Source organism: Puntigrus tetrazona, chromosome 3 (assembly GCF_018831695.1).
Source record: "Puntigrus tetrazona isolate hp1 chromosome 3, ASM1883169v1, whole genome shotgun sequence".
NCBI lineage: Eukaryota > Metazoa > Chordata > Actinopteri > Cypriniformes > Cyprinidae > Puntigrus > Puntigrus tetrazona.
Window position 1 is genome coordinate 564949 of NC_056701.1, and position 23758 is coordinate 588706.

General features: G+C 41.6%; 2 protein-coding genes across 3 annotated transcripts in view; both read left to right on the top strand.

Moving 5' to 3' along the window:
• The first annotated feature begins 4375 nt into the window (after positions 1-4375).
• On the top strand, positions 4376-7005 carry LOC122332242 (nucleotide-binding oligomerization domain-containing protein 1-like). Its single transcript, XM_043229536.1, has 3 exons — positions 4376-4929; positions 6447-6798; positions 6878-7005. The coding sequence occupies exons 2-3, from the start codon at positions 6465-6467 to the stop codon at positions 7003-7005; spliced, it is 462 nt and encodes a 153-aa protein (XP_043085471.1). The 5' UTR covers positions 4376-4929; positions 6447-6464.
• Positions 6990-23758, top strand: part of LOC122329695 — a 38424-nt gene continuing 21655 nt past the window's right edge. The window contains exons 1-3 of one of the 2 annotated variants that reach the window (XM_043226167.1): positions 6990-8480; positions 8654-8807; positions 11127-11350. In XM_043226167.1, coding sequence (XP_043082102.1) covers positions 7024-8480; positions 8654-8807; positions 11127-11350 — 1835 coding nt within the window. In that variant the 5' untranslated portion in view covers positions 6990-7023. Of the gene's footprint in view, positions 8481-8653; positions 9032-10936; positions 11351-23758 lie in introns of both variants that reach the window. The other variant, XM_043226164.1, reaches the window with a different exon arrangement.

Consider the following 23758-nt stretch of genomic DNA (forward strand, 5'->3'; position numbering starts at 1 on the left):
CAGTCAGTTTCATTAACGCAGACAAAGTTTCCTCTCTTAACTCAGTGGTGCAAAGTGGAAAGCTAGGACCTCTGCTTTGATCAATATTTTGATCTTAGAACTAGCAAATAGACTTTGGGCTTCATTAATCAATTCCTTCCCAAACTGTTTATGTTTGTTCATTCTTAGCTTAGTCATGTTAGTAGAAGTAAAATTCAATAAACTTCAGTTATTAAGAGTCGTTGTCGTGTGTTGTACATATTAAAGTCAAACTCCGCTGGACTGATTAGCCAATAAAGTGTATTCTATAAATTTCAGAAAACCAACTCAAATTATTAATATTCAATTTCCCAAATATCAATTGGAGAGCTAATGCAAATAATAATTCATATTAATAATCAGATGAAAATCTTACAAGCCAGTAATATACAAAGTCCCTATCAAACATTGGATAGATTTTAAAATCTTATTAATTACCTATAAAGCCCTGAATGGTTTATCTCCTCAATACTTGAGCGAGCTCTTATCACATTATAGTCCTGCACGTCCGCTGCATTCTCAAAACTCTGGCCATTTGATAATACCTAGAATATCAAAATCAACTGCGGGCGGCAGATCCTTTTCCTATCTAGCACCTAAACTCTGGAACAATCTCCCTAACGCTGTTCAGGAGGCAGACACACTCTGCCAGTTTAAATCTAGATTAAAGACACATCTTTTTAACTTAGCCTACACATAACACCCCAACACACTTTTTATTATTCAAATCCGTTAAAGGATTTTTAGGCTGCATTACTTAGCTGATATTAGTCCTGTTTCTTTCACACACACGCACACACACACACACACTCTCTATCTGACACAGCTGTCTTTAAAATTAAACAGGAAGTTAAGTGCTGGGCGTCCGGTCAGAGGAGGAACTGGTCTCAACTGAGTCTGGTTTCTCCCAGGTTTTTCTTCTTCATTCTGTATGGATGGGGTTCTGGTTCCTCTGTCTTCTTTGTTGGGGACACTTAACTTCTAGTGATTATCATTGAATTGATTCCAGAGACCGTCTCTGCATTTAATAACAAACTGTTCACTCTCGTCATTATACATCCCTGTCATTGTATTCTTCTACTTTATACTGTATAGTGCTTTGATACAACCTGTGTTGTTAAAAGCGCTATATAAATAAAAATGATTGATTGATCGATTGATTGATTGAGCGTCCCGAACAGCCATCAGCGTCACCCTGGCAACAGACACAGAGCACCTGGATACACCTGGCAACCCAGAGGGGGGAGAATGATCTCTGCATTGACAAGCAGTATCGTCTGTTCTCCCTTTTTGTTTGCATTTCAGACAGCAGCATGTGAACAATCGGCCACCACCCCACCGCATTGATCCACTTCACGTCACTTCTGCACTGGAGAACGAGAGAGCACTGCTACACTACAGACAATCCTCACCTCACATATCATGCTTCATTTCTTGTTGTTTTCTATAAAACCACCCTCCAGGGCACTTATTTTGAGCTCTCTTGCCATGTGTTTCTTCACCCCACCACTATTTATACCCGTGTGACGGGGAGGGGCTCAGGATTAGTTAACCACTTGCCAGAGTTCATTGGCGTTTTCTCTTATCAGAGCTACTAAGGGCTCCAAGCAAGACCCCAGTCTTCACGACATACTCTTAGTGACTGACAGACAGGAACAGCAGTCATAATTCTGTGGCAAGACGACTGGAATATAGTCAAAATTAAGACATTATTCATTATTTAACCAAAGGTGGTGACTGGAAGAAAGTTATATGGAGATGACTGAAGATAAGTTTAATAGTTTTCAACATTTTTCAAACCCTTTTGTTTTTAAGTCTGAGCAAATATTGCATGGCATTACATTTTAATTGCCGATCTGTATAAACTTTAGGAGAAAGTGTGGCTGTTTTATTGTGACGGTACTGCTGTTTTGTTCCCACATGGAGTTCACATCCAGTGTTTGTTCTCATCAGGATGCCTTGAGGGTAACATCATCCATTGGGACGTAGGGGAATATCTTTTGTCTGTACCATTGAAATTTTGTTTCAAATTCAATTCAAATTCAAATTTTATTTGTCACATACACATACATACATGGTACGACATGCAGTGAAATGTTTTTACAACCGTCCAGCATCAAAAAATAGAAAACAGAAAACAGAATTTAAATATATATAAATAAAATATAAAAATGTATAAAAATATGTATAAAAAAGTGTGCAAAGTTTAAAAAATATAATGTAAATAAGTGTAGATATAAAATATAAGTGTAAAATGTAAAAGGGACTGTGCGAATGACCAGTGCAAAGTGGCTAGTGCAATTGTCCAAAGTAAGTGGCGAGTATCTGGGGAAAGAGGGGTGAACATGGGAATCCCGGTGATTAGGTGCTGGGTGTTCTCTGGTTCAGACTCCGAATGGCCTGCGGGAAGAAGCTCCTCCTCATTCTCTCTGTGTTTGCCTTCAGGGAACAGCGCTTTCCTGAACGCAGCAGAGAAAAGAGTCCATTGTTGGGATGGCTGAGGTCTTCCACGATCTTCCTGGCCCTGGTACAGCACCGCTTGTTGTAGATGTGCTGCAGCACAGGGAGCTCAGCTGACCGCACCACCCTCTGAAGAGCTCGCCTGTCCTGCATGGTGCTGTTTCCAAACCAGGAGGTGATGTTTCCTGTCAGGACACTCTCGATGGTGCAGGTGTAAAAGTTCCTGAGCACCTGAGATGGGAGTCTGAAGTCCCTTAAGCGCCTCAGATGGTATAGACGCTGCCGGGCCTTCTTCACCAGGGTGTTGATGTGACAGGACCAAGACAGGTCCTGCGTGATGTGAACACCCAGGTACCGGAAACTGTCCACTCTCCACTGGGGTCCCGTCGATCTTGATGGGATGGTAAGAGCGCACCTGCTTCGGTGCTGAAGTCCACTATTAACTCCTTTGTTTTGCTGACGTTCAGGAGCAGATTGTTCTCCTGACACCATCTCTCCAGGTTGTTGATCTCCTGAAGGTAGGCCATCTCATCGTTGTTAGAGATCAGGCCCACCACGACAGTGTCGTCAGCAAATTTAATGATGGTGGTGGAGTTTGTAGTGGCCACACAGTCATGTGTGTACAGCGAGTACAGCAGGGGCTCAGAACACAACCCTGAGGGCTCCAGTGCTGAGAGTGAGGGAGGATGAGGTGTGTTTTCCCATCCGTGCGGCTTGTGGTCTGTCGGTCAGGAAGTTAGTGATCCAGTGACGCGGGGATGGGCTGAGTCCCAGGACCTCCAACCGAGGTGAGCGTGGAGGGAACTATGGTGTTGAACGCTGAACTATAGTCCACGAACAGCATTTTCACATAGTTCCCTTTCCTAAAATCCAGGTGGCTTGTGGTTGTGTGGAGGAGGTGTGTGATGGCATCCTCTGTAGACCGGTTTTGGCGGTAAGCAAACTGAAGTGGGTCCAGTGTCTCCGGTAGTGATGCGGTGATGAAGTCTCTGACGAGTCTCTCGAAGCACTTCATCACTACAGACGTCAGAGCTACAGGGCGGTAATCATTTAGGCAAGATGGTTGAGGTTTCTTCGGCACAGGAACAATGATGGACTGTTTGAAACATGAGGGGACTGTAGACTGTTTCAGGGAGAGATTAAATATCTCAGTGAACACCGGTGCTAGCTGGTCAGCACAGGCTCTCAGAACCCGACCTGTGATGCCGTCAGGTCCTGCTGCCTTCCTGGTGTTCACTCTCCTGAATGCCCTCCTTACGTCGTGCTCCGAAATGGTGAACGCGATTTCCTCTCCGGCTCTCTCGGCATGCATGCTGTTCATCATACCGCTAGCGCCGCTAGCGTGATTAGCGTGATTAGCTGCAGCCTCGAAACGAGCATAAAAGGTGTTTAGCTCGTCTACCAGAGAAGCATCCGCGCTCTCCACTCTGGAGGTTGGCGTTTTGGATATCTTAATAATTCTTGCTCTGTATTGTGATATGATTTTTGTCATTTCAGTTTAGTTATTGGCCTGTTGATTTGACTTGTCTGACTGTTGTAGCTGTCCTTCCCTCTTTACATATGTTTATTGATTTTTTTTCTGGAGGATTGTTAATTGTTTACCCTGTTTAATTTGTGTTTTTTCTCTTTCTCTTTTCTAAAAATAAAGTGATCTTTTGTAATACTGTGCACAAGTCTGTGTCTATTTGCAACTGCATTGTGTGGGGTTTAATTAGCAGGATAACATGACATATTAATGTGAAGAAATGCGTATGAAGCTGCTTTGCCAACCATCCACTGAACACAAAAAACCAAGACTGTAATGAATGTACTGGTCAGCCTCCGGAACAGAAGAGGGCAGTGAAGCAGCAGTAAGATGTGAGTCAACCGCCGAGAGAAAGATGAAGGCCATAAGTTAAACCGTGGCTCCTGAGAAAAGAAAAGAAGTTGGATTCAGAGGTATTTGGTTTGTTTATACACATTAAAAGAACAAGAGGAACAAGACTAGATTTAAAAAAGCGATGGATTAATGCGTAGACGTCCCTGTAAACTACTTTCTGAAGTCGAGAGATACATTTCTGTCCAGGAAGGTAAACAACGACAAATTTAATCCGTCACTTTTAGATTAGAAGTCAAACAGTCTAACCGAACACTTGTGACCGAGGTAAGTTAACATATACACGGCTTTGTTTTTTCTGGACCTCGCTGGAAAAACGTTTTTACTACACAGATGAGGCTTTTTTTCTATCCGAAGTGATGCAGAAAACGAGCTACAACCGAGTCCCTCAAAACAAGCTTTTCCTCCGCTGTGTACAAAACACGTCGACCTCGATGCGCTGAGAGAAGAGCAGTTTCACAAACTTTGCCTTTAGTTGTAAACATCTGGAGAGGAAGTGCGTTTCGGTTTCGGTTTCGGTTATGCGCACGTGCTACTGAGAGACGTCAGTGAGAAACACACGTGTTTATAAGAAGGTGAGTGATATATAATCAATAGACAATTTAAAATAACAATTTGTGTGGTTAGGGGAATGCAGTAACATGATTTTTGATGAACAATTAAAATGTCTGCCCAGGTAGAAAAAAAAACAAGCACACCATTTCGCGCTATAATTTTGCACTTAATATACTAAAAAATGATTCTTTAGTGCTTGTTAAGATCCTCTAAGTGTACTCAACTGTGCTGTTTTGAGACACCATGGATATAAACTAAAATGCGCTTAAAATATATTTAGTTACCACTTGTATCACACTTTAGTGTACTACTGTATGAAGATGGTTTCAAGTGCGCTACAAGTGGTAACTAAATACATTTTTACAAAACAAAAATGGTGTGTTAAAAGTGCATTTAAGTTCATACACTTAGAGGAGTTTATCTTAAGAAGCACTAAAGAGTCATTTTTAGTATTAAGTGCAAAATAATTACGTGAAATGGAGCACTTTAGTTAGAAAGTGTAGGTGTTTTTACCTGGTCCACTGTCTGCTTTTGTCTTAATATAACAGGACCTTCTGTCCCATCATTACCTCCACAGGACACTGTACTTATTCTCTGCTTATTACTGCACTTATTCATTATTCAGATCTGCTGTAAATTTTATTAAATATTGTATGTAAATATGTAAATATTACCTGTTAAACATGAATGACTTGACTTTTTTTTATTTTACTTTATATAATAAATAAAAATAAAATGCAATTAAAAATGAGAGCAAGCTTTTTTGCTTTTCTCATTAAATTAATAGAAAAAATGTAATTGTCATTATTTACTCATGTTGTTTCAAACCTGTATTCATTTCTTTTGCTGAACACAAGATATGAAGATATTTTGAAGAATGTGGGGAAACAAACAGTCTCTGCTTAATTACCTACATTCTTCAAAATAACTTATTTGAACTTAATAAACTAATTCAGGTTTGAAACAACTTGAGAATGATAAATGATTGTATGCAAATATGACAAAATCAGAATAATTTTTTTTTTTGGTGAACTATTTTAATGTTAATAAACAGAAAGAAATCACTCATGACTTTAATACAGTTGCTTAAAAAAAGTATAATTGATGTAGACGTGTTTTATTTTAGATTTGTTCATTCGGTTTCTTATATTTTACTGCTGAATACTGTACCTGAGAAATAAAGCACTGTTTGTTTTATTTGTAGATATTTGTAATGTGTATATATTTATTTATTCTTCTTTTCTAATAACAAAAAATGACAAAGATTATGATAATAAGATAATGCTTTTTTTTTTAAGCTAAGTCGTATCTGCAAGTTGTTCTAGCCTTTAAATGTACTCCATACATTTAAAAATAATACATATGTACGTAATTAAAATAAACACCCCCTTTTGCAACTTTATTTTGTGTACCTGCCTCTGTATGATGGATTTAAGCTAAAGAACTTAGAGTCCTTTGTTCTCTTCTGAAAATATTAAAATAAATAGTATTAAAATGCATGATGTGAATGTGTTTAAACCTATGTGTTTTTCTTCAGGTTTGAAATGCCTGCAGCATGGCTTGCGCTCACCAATCTGCTGAAGAGTACCTCGAAAAAAACAGGAAAACACTACTGACTCAAATGAAAAACCTTTCTCTGATCATTGATAATCTTTATCAGGAGAATATCTTCTGTGATGATGAGGTCAATGCTCTGAAAGCTGACAGGACTGAGTTTGAACAAGCCAGATGTTTATTAGACATGGTCATTAACAAAGGTGAAGAGGCCAGCTATGAATTTCTCCGGATTCTGGATGTCACTAAGAAGAGGACATTAGATCCTGATTTACACTACTGGATCAGCTGCTTTTCCTTCAGAGATGAAGATACAGAGGCCAGCTATTCATTCAGTGAGTAAAAACAGTAAAGAACACTTTGGTAAAATTAACAAATGTAAATGTTTCTGTATTTTTTTTATGCTTTTTTTAGGTACAAAGCCCTGTCACATCTATCAGAAACAGCTCAAGGAGAAAGCAGAAAGTATTCTGAAGAACCAAAGTTTCTGTAAATATTTGGACGACAAGGTACAGAAACATACCTCTGCTTTTAAAGACTGACCGTGTCCTGAAAACAAAATGCAAAATAAAATCGAAAGCAAAAAATTCAAAAAGCTACGGCCCAAGAAGCTGAGAGCTTATATTCCTAGCGAGGGACAAGCTCTATTACCTGAGGATCTCCTGAGATGGCAGGAAAAGAGCATCCTCATCACTGGCAAACCTGGAGTAGGAAAGACGTCGGTTGTCTTGGAAATGCTGCGTGTTTGGGCAGAGAAGGAATACAGAGAGATAGACTACATGTTTTACTTTGATGAAAGTGTTTTGGCCCACGATGGCGTTTCCAGCCTGGAAGCTCTTTTGTTTGATGGGTATTTAAGACCAATGGAAAAAGACAGAAAAGAAGTGTTTGAAGATATTGAGGAAAACAATGAGAATGTTGTTATTGTGTTTGATGGTGTGACAGATTTGGAAGAAAAATCCATCTTCTGGAAGATCATGAACAATGATCTCCTGCCTGATGCCAAGATCGTGATCACCTGCAGGTCAGAGGTGGAAGATGATCCAGTTTTCTCTGACTGGCCGTCACAAACAGTGTATGTCCAAGGATTCAGTGAAGAGTCTATCAAAACTTACTACCGGAGTAGATTGAGTCATGATCCTGGTCTTCTAGAAGTTGTTTTGAAGAATCAAGGGCTGATTAGTCTCAGTCATGTTCCATTGTATGCGTTCATGATTGTAAGCTCAATTAAGTCTAAAAATGGCACTGTATTCAATAATCAACACACAGTCACTGGGATGTACGTCCACATTTTCCGCTTTGCTGCGAAGAAACATGGGAATAAACAAAATAAGCAAATAGATAAATACCTGAAAGAGAAGAAAGATCAGATTCATCTATTGATGGAAAATGCTTTCAATGCAACTATGAAAAAGTGCTTGAACCTTCCAGACATTAGCTGTGATGAGACTTTTTGTCACGCTTTTCTGAAAATGATCACAACAAGAGACTCAACAACATACTGTGCGTTTCTCCACAACACAATGCAGGAATTCTTCTCTGCATTGTGGCTTCATGAACATCCAGATGAAATCGAGGATGTTCTACAGCTCTGTCAGACCGAGAAGCATAAACACATGAGACACGTTCTTCCTTTCTTATGTGGACTTCTGAGTGAACACAACACCAGACTCCTCAAGTGTCTCTTCGCAGAGGATAAGATAAAGAGAACATCTGACTACTTCATTGAGAAGCTTTTGGACACGTTTCTTCAAGCTCAGAGTGAGAATGAAGATGTTGATCTTCTCTATGTGTGTCAGTGCTTGTATGAGCTCCAGTCTCCTAAAGCCTGCTCAATTCTCCTGGAGAAGATAGACCATCGGCTTGATCTAGACGTGGATCTGGATCCTCATCATTGTTGTGCTTTATCTTACGTGATCGGTCAATCCAGAGATAAAGAGGTTTATCTGAATCTGGAGCACTGTAACGTGACTGATGTAGGAATAGACATGATGCTCAGCTGCTCTCCATACATCAGGTACTAATTAGTCTTACGTCTCTGAGTTACCTTTTTAAATGGACGGCTGTACTTAGCAACCATATACCCCTAGAAATATTTCATCATCGTCTATGCAAATAATCTTAAAAAAAACTCAGCAAAACAAAAAAAGCAATTAGTACTTGGTCTTATGCTTGATTTATTTATTGCAGGTTAAAGACTTGTAAAGATTCACTGGAGCAAATCACCTTCTTTGTAGAATTATTCCATAAATCCTCCCAGTGTGACTGCAAACTATTTGAGGTGAGAGGACAATACAACCCAGAAGAAATCAATGCTCTGCTGGATCTTTGCTCTCACGTGAAGATCTATGAGACTCAAACAGGCAGGAGTTATCTTCCAGCATTACAGTCAGTATTTCAGTCTCCTGATAAATGGATCATAGATCTCTCAGAGAGAAAGATCTCCATCCTCCTGGAAGTGCTGAAGCTCCAGAAAGAGAAGAAAGCAGTAGAGCTGAGAAGATTTTCAGAGGAAGAGAGAGAAGTGAAGAGTTTCCTTCAGTGTCTGCCCTACATCTCACAGCTGAGGTGAGAACATCTCTGCTCTCTTACAGTTCTTGTGAAATACACACTTGGTCAGAATTGTTGTTTCTCGTTAGTAAGATGTGAGCTTGCTTATTAATTATGGTCTTGGGCACAATTAACAAATTAACATGCTGTACAATCTACAGGAGTTGGACAGTAAAACCGAAAAGCCTGGTTTTAGACTAAAATAATTCATTAGTATGCTGTAGGGCCTCCTTTTGTGGCCAATTCAGCATCGGTTGGTGACAGATACTAGTCCTGCACAGCGTCCAGAGGGATTTTGGGCCGTTCTTCTTGGCTCAAATGATGCTGGTGAAGGAAAACGTTTCCTGACTTGATCCTCCAAAACAGCCCAAAGTGTCTGAATAATATTTAGATCTGGTGACTGTGCAGGCCATTGGAGATCTTCAACTTCACTTTCATGTTCATCAAACCACTCCGTCACCAATCTTGCTGTGTGAATTAGTGCATTATCATCCAAATTCATGTCAGGTCACTCAGTCAGGTGCTACAACTCTTATCTAATCTTTCAATAGTACTCCAGTGTCTGCTATTTCTGACATGATATAAAATTAAAACAGAAATGTGAAAGTATTGGTTAAAAGGCACTCTGTGCCGATATTGACCCATTAATGTCCTGTATGTAATTGTAACGAAGGGTCAAAGACAATTGGATCCATGTGCGACAAGACTTTAATCGTGGTCAGGCAGGCAGGGTCAAACAGGAGCATTCAGTACAATACAGGGGAGATCAAAGATGTAAACGATAACAGGCAGAAGGTCGGTAGGCAGGCAGAGAACAATCAGAGAACAAATACAATCCAGATCAGCAACAGGGAATCAAACACAGGGATGAACGCTCAGAGTTGCAGCCGAAACTAACAAGACTTTGCGGCGAGTGTCCATGAGGACGTTCCTTATATAGGGCGTGGTGATGGGGAACACCTGGCAGGGCTAATCAGCCCAAGGCACGGGGTTGTGGGAAACTGAGTCCATGATGATCAGTACTCGGGTGAGGGCTCCCTCCGGTGGCGGTTAGAGAGCCACAGAGGTGCTGTTTGTGACAGTCATAGGACAGAACAAGAGACTATTAATAATCCTTTGCCTACAGAAGTATTATAATATGAAAGGCTTTAATACAGAGCGACACAAAGCGTGTTTGTGCATCCAGTGCCTCAGAAGACTTGAAATATATATTTATAAAACTTTAAACAACAACAACAGAATAATATCTGCACTATATGACGATACCTGATCCTCAGGAAATGACCGTATCAGAGCCGATATCGATCCATGCATCCCTGTTCAGAACACAAGGAGATACTTTAGATGAAAACCAGGAGGCTTGAGACTGTCGAGCTGAAGAGAAATATGAAACATATCGTCATGGTCATCTGTCATCAGTGCTTCAACCGACAAGAACGGTTTTTCAGCAGAAAGAAAACAAAAATAAGAACTTAATCAATAGCCAGTGTGTGTATGATTTGACTTTTTATATTCACATCACAATTCAGTGCATGCATGTGTATATAAAATTATATTAGGAACAACACAGGAAAGTTATATATTTATGAAAACTATTTATGTAGATATGATGAATACTAATAATATGTCAGTGTGTCCCATTTTAGATTAATATGAAGTATAATTTAATGACCTGTTTTAAATGTGACATCTATGCTTTTCTGGGTCTCATGAAACGTGTTTTTCTTTGCTTTGAGTTCAGTGTAAGTTTCTACAGTTATCAAAACATTCAGTTCATTATTAACATTTAAAGTCGAATTGAACAAATCTTTAATATCAGCTGAAAACCAGAAACAAAACACAGAGATATCACAGAGCTGATTACATCTGGATTACATCATGCAAAATAAAAAGAAACTGTTTATATTTCTCACTTTGTTCCAGATTCTCTGATCAGACTGAAAGTAGGAGATTTCTTCTGAGACTCTTCATTAAAGCAGCAGAGATTGAGACACAGACAGGAGAACAGATGCTGAATCTGTTAGTGTCTTTCTGCACCAGCTCTTATTATTATGAATGGACTTACATATTTTATTATACTGATTTCCTGCTGGATCTTTACTCTCACGTGAAGATCTATGAGACTCAAACAGGCAGGAGTTATCTTCCAGCATTACAGTCAGTATTTCAGTCTCCTGATCAATGGATCTTAGATCTCTCAAAGAGAAAGAGCTCCATCCTCCTGGAAGTGCTGAAGCTCCAGAAAGAGAAGAAAGCAGTAGATCTGAGAAGATGTTCAGAGGAAGAGAGAGAAGTGAAGAGTTTCCTTCAGTGTCTGCCCTACATCTCACAGCTGAGGTGAGAACATCTCTGCTCTCTTACAGTTCTTATGAAATATGATTTCTGCAGAATATTATTCAGCCTTGCATTAAGAAAAGATGGAGTTGAGTCTCCAGACTGTGTGTGGTGCCTCCATCTAAATGAAGATTCAAGTGTGTGTGTGTGTGTGTGTGTGTGTGTGTGTGTGTGTGTGTGTGTGTGTGTGTGAGTGTGTGTGTGAGTGTGTGTTTGTGCGCATGTGCGTTTATGTGTGCGTGCGTGTCTGTGTGTGTGTGAGTGTGTGTTTGTGCGCATTTATATGTGTGCGTGCGTGTCTGTGTGTGAGTGTGCGTGAGTGTGTGTGTGTAAAATCATTTTAAATACTTCTAGTAGAACTCAACACTGATTCCTGTCAGACTCTCAAAGTCCTTAATTTCTTCAATTCAGTTTATTTTAATTTAATTTCAAAGAAGACTTTGGATGCAAAAAAACTTAATTTGCCTGTAAATGTGTTTAACAGTGTGTGACACAACGGTAAACATTTGTGGCAAAAAAGGCATTTACTTATTTTTTTTCATTGGTTTATCAAGGTTTGCTGCATGGTTAAAATCTGAATCATGGCCCATAAAAATGTGTTCTTTAGAGAAAATAAAAAACATAAGTCACATTTTCATTCAGAAATAGGCCTAATGCTGATGTGAAGGGTTTACAAAGATTATAATAAACTGTTAATAATCTGTGAATGAGCATCAGTTATTGTAGGAGAAATGAACATCCATAAACATGTCCTCATATGAGTACACCTAAAATCTACTTTATTACACATTTTAAGAGACAAAACAAATTAATAGGGAAAGAATTATATTTTAGTGTTCTATTAAATATATATATATATATATATATATATATATATACACACACACACACACACACACACACACAGAGACACAGAGAGACACACACACACACAGACACACACACACAGAGACACACACACACACACACACACACACACACACACACACACACACACACACACACACACACACACTCACACACACACACACACACACACACACACACACACACACACACAGACACACACACACACACACACACACAGACACACACACACACATTACCAATTTATTTAAGTCCACTTAAAATAAATATTCTACAAGGACATAAATATTTCAGATGCAGTTAAATACATGTCAACAATCATGGCATACAAAAAAGTCAATACAATGTCCAGCCTGTTAAATGTTATGGATATAAATAACAGCGTCTCCTCCATATATGACGACTGCCCATAATAGCAGACAAGGCACAGTATTTAGCCAGGTGTTTAGCCCTCTTTTTCGGCATCCCAAGTTGTTGAAGGCCCCTTACAACCAGCCTATGCACATGTCCTAAACTTCCAAATACAAAAACCAGTAGTCTGCCTCGATAACCCACTTCTGACACAGTGTTGAGGAGCGATTGATATTTAATAACTTTAGTCATGAAGGCTTCCTCCATACTGGAGTCAAAGACACAAGCCACCTCCAGGACAAACACCTCTCTACTGTCTTCATCAATCATCACAACATCTGGTGTGTTAGCAGACAGACGAGAAAAGACTTCAGAGTTACTGCTGAGACTATGAAACATAAATGGTTTTACACAAGAGTGCTTGTATATTCTTACTGATGGTGAAAAATACTTTGAGACATCCCTCACAATCAGGTCCACTATTCTGTCGTGACGTGCTATGTACATACCTTTATAAGCATGACAAGCGTTTAAGATGTGTGACAATGTCTCTGTGATCTGTTCTGTGGTGTGATGCAGACAGTGAGGTACCTGTACAGTTGGGAACCAGATAGAAAGGTTAAGTCTAGTAGGAAGAACCTGCAGTCTGGCCTTCACTGTGAAAACAATGATGTCTTCACTGAGAGCAGTGTTCTTAAGAAATGAGTGAGACACCGAGTGATCCGCAGAGGGAAGACATGCGAGCTTCCCCTGGAGCTTCAGTCCAGTCCAGTGTTGTTTTTGTTGCTGTCGATGCAGATCTAGGAGAGTTCGGCGGGCGCCTGCAGATGTTAACAGGTGATTGTCATCGCCGTATGCTGCTGTAGCTCTGACAGTGGTCAGCGGGTCCGTGATGATATCTTCCGAGACTTTCACACTCTCAGAGTCAGACCTCACCCACTCCAGCAGGACTCCAGACCGAACACAAAAGTCATTTAGGTCTGGCCAATCTGACCAGACGCCGAACCCAGCCGAGTGAGTGTCCAGTTTCCCGCTGGGTTTTCTTTTAAAGCCCAAGAAGTGAGGCTCTGAGTCCCTGGCCAGCGGCACCTTGCGTCTCTTAAGATCTAAGAAGAGAGAGGATCGAGCCAGCTCTCGAGCCTGTTTATCATCATTATTCAGCATGTTCAGAAGGTGGGAGATCCTTGTGCTGGTGTAGATCCATGAGATGTTTGGTACCCCCAACCCTCCTTCTCTCTGAGGATGAAAGATGATGTCACGAGTGCTGTGTGTATTCAGTCCAAACCACTTTCGCACTAAGCTCACTGTTTTGTTGTCCATTTCATTTAACACTCTTTGTTGAATGTGAACGTTATGGAACAGATGCTGTATTTTAGACAGCGCCACCTGTCTGATCGCCTCCAGCTTCATGTTCAGTGGTAGTGGACATTCATTAATCAGGTCCAGCTTGGACGTAAACTCTGAAAAAATGAGGCCTACTTGCTCTTTCCACTCTCCTGCAATATTGATTTTATGTCCAAGTTAAGTGTATGTTTCATGAAGAGCGTACACCCGTATGGGTTTTATTGCTACTGTAAACTCTGGATTTTTATCAGATTTAGAACGATACCAGCGGTTCCCTCCACTCCTCCTCTCAAACAGAGCAGCACACTTTGTGTCCTTGATCTGCAGACCCGACCATTCCAGGAAAGCATCGGTTCTGACCAGCATGTCTTTGATGGTGCTCTCTTCTCTGGAGGCCATCTGGACATCATCTGCATAGCCCTGCACTGGGATGGGAGATATCACACCAGGAGGGGCGCACTGACACATCCACTTTAACCATTGATTAATGGCTATTATAAAATTTACCGCACTCCAAGGGCAGCCGGTTTTAATACCTATCTGGAGTGCTGTTGGCTGAGTGAGCTGTTCTCCACAGATTACTTCGATAAAGGATCCTCTGTATACATCTTTCACTATGTCAATAAACAGCTGAGGTAGCTGTATTTCTTCGAGTGATCTAATCATGACATTGTGAGGTAGAGTTCCAAACGCATCTTTAAAGTCCAGGAGGACTGAATACAGTCTGCAAGACTCATGCTTAAAGTCATCTATCCCTGTTTTAAGACAGAATACATGTTCATTCATACCTTGCCGATTGATGTAAGCCTTCTGTTGGGTGAATAAGATGTCAGCCTCCACCAACCACGGAAGAACTCGGGCCAGCATGCACTTCATGAACACCTTATAGATCAGTGGTTCCCAACCGGTGTGCCGCGGCACTAAGGGGTGCCGTGAGATCTTTTTAGGGTGCCGCCAAAATTTCGGGGAAAAAATTGCACTAACGTCATTCTCTCATGGCGGGAGGGAGGAGGAAGTGACTACCGAGATAGCGGAGAGTAGAGACCTGCAATCCCGCGGGAGTATCGCGGGTCTCGCGGGACCCGACGCAACCCAGTGCGGCGCGGGACGAGGTTTGATATGTGAACGCGGGTGCGGGCGGTTAGGTCCTCGTGTGTGCGGGTTGCGGGAGAATAAAATTATTTGCGGGATTCCCGCAAAATGGAAATATCTTAAAATTAAATAGTTAAAAGAAATAAAATATTATTTATCTGCTGCACAAAAGCAACAGGAACAACTCAAAATAACGTAAATTCTCACGTGGTTCTTGCGAGGAACAAAGACCATAGACCCACACCGAGCATGACACAGGTGGAGCGCTTAGTGCTACAGATATTAGTTCATTATTAAAGAAAGGAACATACAGAACTACAAAGCCAAACAAAGGGAAATCCGATATTTGGAAATGTTTTTCTATAGTTTATGACGGTATGGAAAGCACCTTCCCTTTGCGAGCTGCGACAAATGCAGCAAAATACTCGCATACAGCAGCCACAAGTCTGGAAGTTCAGGTCTGAAGCGTCATGTGTGGTCAGTTTTAATGTTTACATGCGGGCGGGAGCGGGACAAAACTTGAATATTGCGGGCGGGAGCGGAAAAAAATCTATTATTTTTATTTAAATATATTATTTATAATATTTATAATATAATACAATATATTATAATATTTATAATATAATATATTATTTATAATATAATATATTATTATTTAAATATCTATTTCCTTATAAGGGTGCCGGGAACTTTTGAAAGGCTTTCCAAGGGTGCCTCAAACAAGAAAAGGTTGGGAACCACTGTTATAGATGGTGGGAAGGAGGGATATGTCCCTCCATGTCGATGGATCATCAGGGATGTTGTCTTTTTTTGGAATACGATGAATCAATGCTCCTTTCCATGAATCTGGTACTCTTTTGTTTTCCAAACAGATATTAAAAACAGTTGTTAAAATCCGACATGACTGCATGTTTTTAAATGTCTCATAAGTCACACCATCTTTACCGCTTGCTTTGTTGTTAGGGAGGTTATTTAAAACAGTCTGTACCTCCTGCTGCAGAAAATGCGTTGTTTTAGGGAAGAAGGTTGGCTTTGGTGGTGGTACATTTAAATACCAAGGGGGCCGTGGAAGATCGTCATTGCACTTTAGATTTAAGCATTTGTTATCATAATAATTTTGCGTAGGTGTAATATCTGTGGGATAGGGTGGAGGGACGGGATACTCACTGTTATTTAAAATGACTTGAATGGCTTTAGATCGTCTATATTGCCACAGATAAGCGAGTTTGTTCCCGCTCACCTTCCTGTTTCTCCGGCTCCGCGTCGCTCCTAGCCTGAAAGAAGGCAGAACGATTTCTACTGAGAAAGCACAGCTGCTCGCGGATCCAGTCAGCGCCTGAAGCCGTGTGTTAATTCTTCAGGAAATGCTTGTGTAACGGAGTGCAAATGTAAAATTACTGCATAAATGGGGACAGCGCCATCTACCCGGTGCAGGATGTAATTTAGCGTGTGGAGTAGGGACCGCCCACAGCAGAGTTAACGAAGCATTGCTGTGGGTAAGTTGCACGTGTGTCGCGGTCTGAGAATTACCATTAATAAGTGTTCAAATCACACAAATATTTGCTTTATAGTGACGTTATCTCTCAATGAACATGTTGAGACTCTGTTAAGTTATGTTTGGCGTCGAGTGTGTTGCTTGATGTCGAGTTATAACGAGATTATATTACGAGGCCGATTGTAATCTGTTTGTGTGTTGTGTTTTATGTAGAATGGTTTATTCTCAACGAACGTGCGAAACCCTATTTATACACACTGTCTCCATTGTGCAGGTATGTTGTTGAATATGTTGTTAAAAGTTGTTAAATTATTTGATTCAAAATGTGTTGCTCAAATTCTCCGCTAGGTGGGGATGTTTCACTTATAATACGGTTTAATTGTATTGCTCTGTATTATATTTAGGATCTCTACTCATGTGCTTTATAAGTAATTGAAAATGTGTCACGTATAAAGAAATTGTTAACATCTAAAACAAACACTATACGATCACAAAGTTAAAAAGAATTCAAGAAACAGAATTGAAAGAGCTGTTTTCGAATAAACAGAGCAGAGTTAACGAAGCATTGCTGTGGAATGGTTTATTCTCAACGAGCGTCATGAAACCCTATTTATACACACTGTCTCCATTGTGCAGAGTTCACAAAGCATTGCAGAGGCCGCCCAGGCAAGACCGTCACATTGGTGCCGTGAAGTTGTGATGCCGCTGTGTTGCCGTGGGTCGTGTCTTCAAGCAGGCAAGCTGAGCGTGATCACCGTGTTGACTCTTACGGACTTTAAGCATTCATCATCGTTGGAACAGTTCATCATCAGTCCACAGCCTTTCGAAATCAAGGGACTCACTCGTTTTATCCTTTTTCGGCTTCTTGCTCTGCTCATCTATATTGAATTAATTTTTGCATGTGTATGTACTCTTTTTTTTTTTTTTTTTTTGAAAAACTTTGCTGCCTATGATGAGTAATAGTAAACGGTTTTACCTGACCAATGTACTCCTGGTCCAGTAGGCAGAGGTAGAGGGGTTTTAGGGTTTCCAATTCCCTTTTCAATGAACAGTCCCAGTGCTAACGATAGTTGTAGGCCTGGCAGAGAGTATGATGACACACAGTCAGATGTCAATCACAGAGCAGCCTGCGCTTCAACACCTAACAGTGATAGCGTGCATGACATGTTAGGGCAGATGACTTCAATTGTTCATCAGATTGGCCAACAATTAGCAGACAACATTATGTCTCATCTCAGTCCTTATAGCTTAGACACTGACACACCAAGTAAACAGCACACTGATGATAGGACTACTCAACCTTCAAGCATGTTAAATGTGTCTCAAAACCAAGTGATTCAGCACAGGAAAGTCAAGGAGCCGCCTTCCTTCAGAGGATAGCTCTGACACGATTGTAATTGAGGAATGGGAGGATCTCATGAAGACATTTGTTAAAAAGAGCAGTATGAGTGCTGATGAACATGTGGAAGAAATCCTAGTACACCTTCGTGGTAAAGCAAAAGATGTAGTCAAGTTCTGGATCAGAAATTGTGATTCTGCAATTGCTGTCTGCCCAAATTCCGTTTACAGCCTGCTTCGCAAACATTTCAGCTCTAATCATTACTCTCCAGTTCCTCTTGCCGACTTTTATACTACCTTACCTGAAGAGGATGAAAACCCATACGACTACTGGTTGAGACTCAACAAAGCAGCGGATGTTGCCTCTGAATGCCTGCGAGAGCAAGGTAAAACACTTGACAAGCCCCATGTGGAAATAGTTCACATGTTTATCAGACACTGCCCAAGTAAAGACTTAGCCTTGACCTTCAGATCCAAGCCGATTGACAAGTGGTCTGCCCATGAAGTTCAGGCCGTCCTTAATGACTATCAATCTGACTTATCGTTCAAAGCCACCAGTACAGTGCATCGCAGCCACAGTGAAAGAGTTTGGTTAACAAGATTGATGTTAATTCAGTTCCAGCGCCTGCTCCTTCAATGTGCGAACAACAGAAAAGTCCAGATTTATCTGCTCTTGAAAAGGTCATCGACATGCTTGAAAAGGTCCTGCTAACCAATACTAACAGAACTCAGTCCCGTCCTAAACAGCAGCCTTACAGCAGACTTCCTAGGATTGAAGGTTTTGATGCCTTGCCATGTTCTATCTGCGACGACGCTTCCCACTCTGCCTTAACTCATTGTCGTGAGCATCGGCTATGCTTTCAGTGTCAGTCACCAGGTCATTCCAGACGGTCCTGCCTAGGTGGAGACGGTCACCTCAGCCTCATCAGGAAAACTGACAGGTCTGTGCGTAAAGGAGGTTAGTGCAGACCAAACTGATAATCCTCAATGTTTGCCACACAAGATTATGAGTCTATTTTTGAGAAGAACAAATCCAGTGTCTCACCTGAGAAAACAGCTGTATTTCAAGGGATACAACGAGTTCCTAGAGCCGATTCGTTATTCTACACTGCTGTATCTGTGGAAAATGGTCCGTCTTTCACTGCATTACTCGACAGTGGCTCAATGGCGTGCACTCTCAGTGAGGCAGCTGAAGCTAAGCTGCTAGCAAGTGCTTCTACATTGTCAAAGAGTTTTGCCGATGATGTTGTGATTATTGGATGTGGTGGTCATCGTGTCACACCAACGGCAATGTATGATTTGTCCATCTGTGTCTACGGATGTAAAATGATAGTACCTGTGCTGATTGTTCCAGGCCAGACTGATGAGATGATCTTGGGCAGCAACGCCATCAAGAGCCTGCTGACTATTCTGAAAAATACGGATGACTACTGGAAATTGATTTCACTACCAAGCGGTGATGGACAAAAGGAGTGTTTAGAGTTCATTTCCTTGCTGTCAATACACAGCGATGGAGAGGTGATCACGCACCTGAGAAAGTTGGTACTGTTAAACTCAAGCACTGTGTCACGCTTCAACCCCAAACTGAACACCTTGTATGGGGCAAGCTTCCCGTCAACTCTGTGATGTCTGTGGGTAGTACAGTATTGGTGGAGCCTACCCAATCCAAATGTGGCCCTAAGCAGATCATGGTGGGTCGAGTCATTACACCTTTATGGGGTGACGGCTGGATACCTGTGAAAGTTATAAATCCCACAAACAGTGTGTTGACATTGAGAAGAAATGCAAAGATTGCGGATGTTTCTCCTTGCATCGCTGTTGAAGATCTCCCAGAGAGTGACTATATTAAGTCTCAAGTTCAACACTTTCAACATGATGATGGCTCCCAGGAATCTGAAGACGAGATGGTACAGACCTTGAATGATTTGGGATTGAACGACTTGGATCTAACAGCTTGTGAAGTGCCTTCAACATGGAAGATGAAATTACTCCATCTTGTGAAGAAATATGAGTCCATATTTTCGAGGAACAAAATGGACTGTGGCGAAGCCAAAGATTTTGTACATCGGATCCGCCTAATCGACGACAGACCCTTTCGCCTCCCCTACCGTCGTGTACCGCCTGGACATTATGAAAAGCTGAGAGTAGCGCTGGATGAAATGGAAGAGAAAGGAATAATCAGAAAATCAAACAGTGAGTACGCCTCCCCCCTCGTCCTGGTGTGGAAAAGAACGGTGATTTGAGGATTTGTACTGACTTTCGATGGCTGAACGCCAGGACTGTAAAAGATGCCCATCCTCTGCCACACCAGTCAGACGCTTTAGCTGCTCTTGGAGGGAACGCTTACTTCTCGACTATGGACCTTACCTCAGGCTTCTATAATGTTCCTTTGCATGAGGACGATAGGAAATATACTGCTTTCTCTTCACCATTTGGGCTGCATGAATATAACAGGATGCCCCAAGGCCTTTGCAACAGTCCAGCTACATTCATGCGCATGATGATGTCAATCTTTGGTGATAAGAACTTCACAAGCTTACTTTGTTATCTCGATGATCTCATGGTCTTTGCCCCCCAACGAGCAGGTTGCTCTTGAAAGGCTGGAGATGGTGTTTTCAAGACTCAAAGCCCATAATCTCAAGCTCTCTCCTAAAAAGTGCCATTTCTTGAGAAAATCTGTTAAGTTTCTTGGCCATGTCATTTGTGAAGATGGCGTCAAAACAGACCCTGGGAAAATAAAGGCCATCACAGATGTTAAAGCAGTTGACTTGATGGATTCTGATGGAGCTACTCCGTGCCACAAGAAGATTAGATCTTTCTTAGGCATGGTATTATACTACCAACATTTTATAGAGCGATGTTCTGCCAAAGCCAAGCCTTTATTCGATCTCATCTCAAAGACTGACACGAGAGGCTCTAGAGGAAGGAGAAGGAAGCTTAGCTCAAAAGCTATGTGCACCAAGCTCGCACCTACAGACTGGACTGACAAATGCCAGGATTCATTTGACACCTTGAAAGAGGATCTTCTCACAAGCGTAACGCTAGCACACCCTGACTTTAACCGTGAATTCATATTATCTATAGATGCCTCGTTTGACGGCTTGGGAGCTGTTGTTTCTCAGATTCCTGAGGGTGGCACTATAGCTAGGCCCGTGGCATTTGCTAGCAAGACGTTGTCTCGTTCCCAGATGAATTACCCGGCTCACAGGCTAGAATTCCTTGCGCTCAAGTGGGCGATATGCGACAAGTTCCATTATTGGTTGAAGGGCCGTCATTTTACAGCTTGGACGGACAATAATCCCCACTTTACATACTCACCAAGCCACGCCTTGATGCATGTGAGCAACGCTGGGTTGCTAAATTAGCCTCTTTCAGCTTTGACCTAAAATACGTACCTGGCTCTAAGAACATTGTCGCTGACGCCTGAGCAGGGAACCTTTCGTCCAGTCAAGTGTAAGTCATCGACTTGTCACAGAACCTTACCACTCTTTGCTCAATCAGGTTAATGGAGTTGTAGATCAAGTCGTCCAAGATTCTTTCCGTCTTACCACAAACTGTCAAGCATTAAGTTCTGCTGATGACCCTCTGATACAGCTGGAGTTAGTGGCCAATGTCTAACGTCCCCAGGTGCTTTGAGTTCGCAGGATGTAGCTGCAGTATTGGGCGCACATTGTTCTGGCGGTGTAGGACAGATGATGGGCGTGGAATCCATTCCACACTTCTTCAATATGGACCAGACTACGGCACTCACTGCAAGCACTCTGTCAGCTGCACAAGAACAGGATGACACTGTGAGCAGAGCTCTCTTTTATGTTCAACGACACAGACGCCTGACAAACATGAACGTGCTAATGAGCCTCGTCCTGTCATAAGGCTTCTTAGGCATTGGAATAAACTTAACATCAGAGATGGCATGCTTTTCAGAGTTAAAAGAGACAATCATATGAACAAAAAGCTGTATCAATTAAGTGTTCCAGATACTCTGAAACAACAAGTGCTTCATGGTCTGCATGATGCGGCTGGTCATCAAGGTCGCTCCAGGACACTCGTTGGCCAGACAAAGGTTTTTCTGGACAGGCATGCAACGCGACATAGCAAATTATGTGAAAACTGTGTATGCGGTGTCTCGTAGGCAAGACCCTGAACCAAGAGATCGTGCACCTCTTGAGAACATTCACACCTCTGAGCCGATGGAACTCATCTGCATCGATTTCTGGACAGCGGAGCAGGGTGATAACAGGAGCGTGGATGTTCTTGTAGCAACAGACCATTTCACCAAAATGGCCTCGCTTTTCCCTGTAAGAACCAGTCCGCAAAGCAGGTTGCTCATCGATTATGGAACGGTCTCTTCTGTGTTTACGGATTCCCGATGCGTGTGCATTCGGATCAAGGCCCGAGCTTTGAGAGCAAATTGATGAAGGAGTTGCTGGATATGGCAGGTGTTAAGAAATCACACACCACCCCCTACCACCCAATGGGGAACGGAATCACGGCAGCTTCAACAGAACCTTAGGGAACATGATAAGATCCTTACCTCTTCAGTCCAAAGCCAAGTGGCCACAGTCTTTGCAGATGCTGACTTTCTGTTATAACTGCACCGTTCACGAGACCACAGGCTTTGCGCCTTTCTATTTAATGTTCGGGAGAGTCCCACGTCTTCCCATCGATGTGATGTTCCAGCATGTTCTCAGAGATGATACTGTTGTGAAGTATTCAGATTTCGTATCCAAGCTTAAATGTGACCTCAGCGAAGCTGCAAAAAATTGCACAGAAGCACAGTTCTACTGAGCAAGCTCGTCATGCAAGAATCTACAATCGGAAAGTAAAAGGATCACCTTTGACTGTCGGTGACAGAGTCCTTTTGGCGAATCGTGGAGAGCGTGGAAAAAGAAAAATCGCAGATAAGTGGGAGTCAAACCTCTACGAAGTGATGTCTGTGAGATCACCAATAAATGTCTATCGGATAAAAGACACAGAAACGGACAGAGAAAAGATTGTGCACAGGAACCTTTTACTCCCTGTTAACTTTCTGTACAACGATGAAGTTGATTTACCATCTCATTCAACTGATTTGACCTCAGACTTGCCTGATCATCCTGACAATGATGCAAGAACGGCTCACTGGGTTATGCAGTCTGATCAGCCCAACTGCCCCGAAAATGACAGTAACTCAAGTGCCTTGTCCGGAGTTCAGTGTTCTTTGGATGTTCAGAATTCCAATTCAAAGCAGACTCTGATACCTGTAACAGCTCAGTATCCACTGAACAGGGAAGTGACCTTCAACATGTGTTGGATGACAAACTAGTCCCTGATGAAGAGTTAGGCCAGGGTTCCTCACAGCACTCTTCGACTATGCCAGTTTCTCCACCTTCACAAGTAGACAATAACCCTGTTCTGGATACAGTTGACCCTGTAATTTGCACTCAACCAGAACTCATTCCCACAGACGCAATTAGAACTAGAGCTGGTAGGACCATTAAACCTCCACAAAGATTGATCTATGAGATGAATAATCAGTTTGTGCATGATTCATCACCTTCAGTAATTTCTCTTTTTGATGTGGTGAAAAACCTTTTTCATGGGTAATTTTCATGGTTACAAGTTGAATTGTAATTTTTGAGCTGAGATCTTTCTTAAGAAGTTGACTTCTCAATTCTTGAATAGTGTAAAGAGAGGTGTTTAGGGCATCTCTTCAGTCTGTGTTTTGCATGGATTTTGGTACCAGTCCATACTTGCACACTTCCTATGGAGGAATTTTGTAATTGACATTCACACTGAAGTGTTTCAAGGACATTCTCACAACTATTTTTTTGTCTTGCTTTTGTTACCTTTCTCTGGTTCTTGTGGTGTTAAGCTCTCTAACTGTATAGGCGCTTCCCCAGTTTAGCATAATTTTAGGGGGGTGCATGTAACGGAGTGCAAAT

Bases quoted from the DNA above. Each gene is read 5' to 3' on its own strand.
- LOC122332242 (XM_043229536.1), top strand. From the start codon at position 6,465: ATGGCTTGCGCTCACCAATCTGCTGAAGAGTACCTCGAAAAAAACAGG. The intron at 6,799-6,877 runs GTGAGTAAAAAC...TGCTTTTTTTAG, and splicing joins AGAGGCCAGCTATTCATTCA to GTACAAAGCCCTGTCACATC.